General features: G+C 37.9%; 2 protein-coding genes across 2 annotated transcripts; one reads left to right on the forward strand and one right to left on the reverse strand.

Annotated features, from left to right (window-relative positions):
- Window positions 1–329: 329 nt before the first annotated feature.
- On the forward strand, window positions 330–1,175 carry MED11 (mediator complex subunit 11). Its single transcript, XM_017616674.1, has 3 exons — window positions 330–503; window positions 570–817; window positions 887–1,175. The coding sequence occupies exons 1-3, from the start codon at window positions 425–427 to the stop codon at window positions 1,082–1,084; spliced, it is 525 nt and encodes a 174-aa protein (XP_017472163.1). The 5' UTR covers window positions 330–424; the 3' UTR covers window positions 1,085–1,175.
- On the reverse strand, window positions 1,114–3,007 carry Nufip (nuclear FMR1 interacting protein 1). Its single transcript, XM_017616672.1, has 3 exons — window positions 2,742–3,007; window positions 2,424–2,689; window positions 1,114–2,332 (listed from the first exon to the last, which is right to left on the reverse strand). Exons 1-3 carry the CDS (start codon window positions 2,934–2,936, stop codon window positions 1,177–1,179), a joined length of 1,617 nt encoding a protein of 538 aa, XP_017472161.1. The 5' UTR covers window positions 2,937–3,007; the 3' UTR covers window positions 1,114–1,176.
- Between the last annotated feature and the right edge of the window lie 404 nt (window positions 3,008–3,411).

Below are 3,411 nucleotides of genomic sequence, written 5' to 3' on the forward strand. Positions count from 1 at the left end.
CCCGTTTTAGGAAGTGTGATTGAATTCTTCCCCTTTTTCTCCTGCTTCCATAAACCATCCCTGTGGGTGGGAGTGCCAAATTTTAGAAAAAAGCTACTTACCAAACCTTTAATAATTGAATCATGACCTTACGCACCTTTTTATACCTTTTCACATAGGGGGCGTTTCCATAAAAGCCCCGTAAACTTGCGAGTCTTACACAGTTTAAGACCTTACGGATTTAATGGAAACCCCTAAATCTTTTGTTGGGAATGGCAGCACATATCGAATCACAACGAATGTGATGAAGAAACAACACTGCATCTTTTGGAGAGAAGGATCAAATCCAATCAGCTGTTTTTGTTGACAGCAGACGCCATAGATAACGCGGACGCTTTACCAGTATTGTAATTTTTATGCAGTTTTTGTTTAAATAAAGATAAAGATGGCGCATAATCCTTTGGATAAAATACATGCTCTAGACGAAATAGAGCAGGAAATTATAATGTGTCTTCAAAGTGCAGGTTATTTTTATAAACATGTGTATGTACAAGCAATCCGGCACAGTACAAAATAACTTATCTTATCAGGCCAAGCATTGCAGGAGCTCAGCAAGGAAAAGTCTTCTCAGAAAAGTGCAGAAACTCAAACGCAACAATTTCTGAAGTCTTTATCAAATGTTGAGTCCAAACTCAGCGAACAAATAAATTACTTAACACAAGTCTCGACTGGTCAGCCACATGAGGGATCTGGATATGCCTCTGCAAAAGTTTTGCAAATGGCTTGGCATAGAATACAACATGCACGCTCTAGAGTGCGTGAGTTAGAAGAGTCAAAAGTAAGGGCTCATTAAACACTTATTTAAGTGCAACCTCTGATTTTTATGCTATTGACGTTTTCTTTTTAGGCGAAATACACGCATGCCGCCCGTCAGCAGCAGCAACAACGCCAACAGCAACATGCGCAGCAGCTAGCACAGCAGCAGCAGCAACAACAGCAACAAATGGCGCAGCAACAGCTACAACAAAATCAGGACAATTCTGTAGGTGCGGGCATGGCGTCAGGTGGAGGACCTCAAATGGGGCAACAACCTCCTAATCAATAAAACGGTGCTAGACTTAAGATCAGTGTATGCCTAATTTTATTAAAAGTATTTAACAATTTCCTTTTCAAACTAGGTAAACGTAAAAAATATATTTATTCTTTCTTTTTCTCGCCAATGCCAAAAAACTTGTTCTCGCATACATAACGAACACATTGAAGTAACACATTGCGTTCGTGGCGTATGTCGGGCTCAAGTAATTTTTCCAACAACGTATTCTGCTTTCGCAATCGGGCTTTGCGATAGTCTAGTCCAGATTTTCGCTTATGAAGTTGGTTAAGTTTTGTACGTTTACTAGGTGCCGGTTGATTGCTCACGCTATTTGAAGTGCCTTCAGCGGGCTCAGTGGTTTGCGGTCGTTTTATTGGCATTGGCAGGTCAATTGAACGTGCTATTGGAGCCTCTTCAGGGCCTTCGTCATCTGAGCAAACAAATTCTTTCTTTGTACTATCATTTGAATATTCTACATTTTTACTTGTATCGGCATTCTCATCGGCTAAATCAGCAGAATTATCCAAATTATTTTCAAGATAAAGTTTTAACGGATTCTGTTCTGAAGATTCAAAATTACTTTCTGGTTCGGTTTTATTTTCAACTGCAACCACTTTTAAAAGCTCTTCATCACCGTGCAGCACGGAAGATGTGATATTAACAGACTCTTTGTCGACAGAATTTTCGGTATGTTCTGCACTTTTAATTTCTACCTCCGATTTTATGTAATCTTTTGAAAAATCCTCACTTTCGTTGAGTCTCTCATCCTCATCAGTATCTTCTTCAGAATCATTGTCCGACCCGTACATTCCGAGCAAACCGCTTAATACATTTGTCTCCGTTGGTTTCTTTGGCTTGACATGTTGATAGTCGCTAAGCCCACTTGTACCTTTAAACATTAGCACGCCATCACAACTTCTTTCAATCTCTTCCTTTTCTACGGTTAGCCCAGTTTCTTTTTTTACTGTTTTAATTTTCTCTATTTGCTCATTTTGCTTTTTCTCCTCAAGTTTTTGTTTTTCTTGTTTTCTACGCCTTTTATTGCTTTTTCGGTTAGTTTGCGAGTCCCTTGATTTTACGTTGTTTGGCTGGTTTTGTTTTCCTTTTTGTGGTTTTTCAAAAAAGTTAACGTTATTCTGAGCTTTTTTTCTATCGTCATACTTTCCAAATCGGCTTTTATTGGCTTCTAGGCGTTCACCTCGCTTTTCACGCTGCTCCTTGGCTCGTTGACGCATCAGCGAATTTTCTAGTGTGGGATATCTGTGGGATTTTTGTAATACATGCATACATACATACATTGATTTATGTATATTTTAACTTAATGCAACTAACTACGTATTTATGTACTTACTTTCGCTTCCTTTCTTCGCGCCAAGCTGCTATTTCCTCCGGAGAGCTAAGCTTTTTAAATTTGTCAAATAGTCCTGAGTTGTGAAGAGTAGTAACATGTTTATCCATAACTGATGGATGCCCACTATAGTTGCAGTTGTCAAATGGACACTTTTCATGTTGAATTGTGTGGCGTCGCAGATCATCCATCGATTGTAACTCCATATCGCAAGCTTCGCAGAATTGAGGTTCCACTATCGCTGCCGCTTGCACGACTGATGCAGTGAACTTTGAATGAGGATACATTAGGTTTAAATTATACAAACAGCAAAAGTGTCACCTTTATGTGATTTGTCTTCTGTAGGAATTTCCCTGGATATGTAGCTCCGCGTTTTCCATACATTGGTGGTGGTTGATGTCTTGCATGCAAAGTCATACCTGAAGGCGTAAGAAAGTGTGGCTTCATTGCCAGCGATTCCGGTACTTTTTTATTGAAATTAGGAGAAGGTAATGCGAATTTCTGTGGAGTTCCCATCTTTCACGCTATTTCAAGATCCTCGTGTTTTTGTTTACAAAACAATCTTTGACATTTCGTTTCCCACATTGTAGGAATTAGTAGAGGTGCAAAACTATCGATGGCACTATCGATGTTTTTTATTTTTCCCTACTATCGACTGTTTTTTGGTCCTATCGATAGTCCGACAGACATGTGATTTAGTATTTATTTTAGTTTTATTTCTTCTTTTCTTTTCATTTCTCTTAAACATCCAAGTTGAACTAAAAATTTATTTGCTACTTTTTTAAAAGAGTAATGTCAAATTTCGAAAATGACGGAAAAACTTGCATCTTTAACAATACCGCTAAAAAACTGATACAAATTAATTTATACCAAAACTTTTAATATTATCTACCACCGCTATTTACTATTTATGAAAAGGTAAATAAAAACCATTACTTCTCAGATAAAAAATGGTTTCTTCTTCTAAAATTGAAATTTACTTGATGAATGC

The sequence above is a fragment of the Rhagoletis zephyria genome, unplaced genomic scaffold, assembly GCF_001687245.7.
Source record: "Rhagoletis zephyria isolate East Lansing unplaced genomic scaffold, Rhagoletis_zephyria_1.1 Rzeph_scaffold_01244, whole genome shotgun sequence".
In the NCBI taxonomy this organism is placed as follows: Eukaryota; Metazoa; Arthropoda; class Insecta; order Diptera; family Tephritidae; genus Rhagoletis; species Rhagoletis zephyria.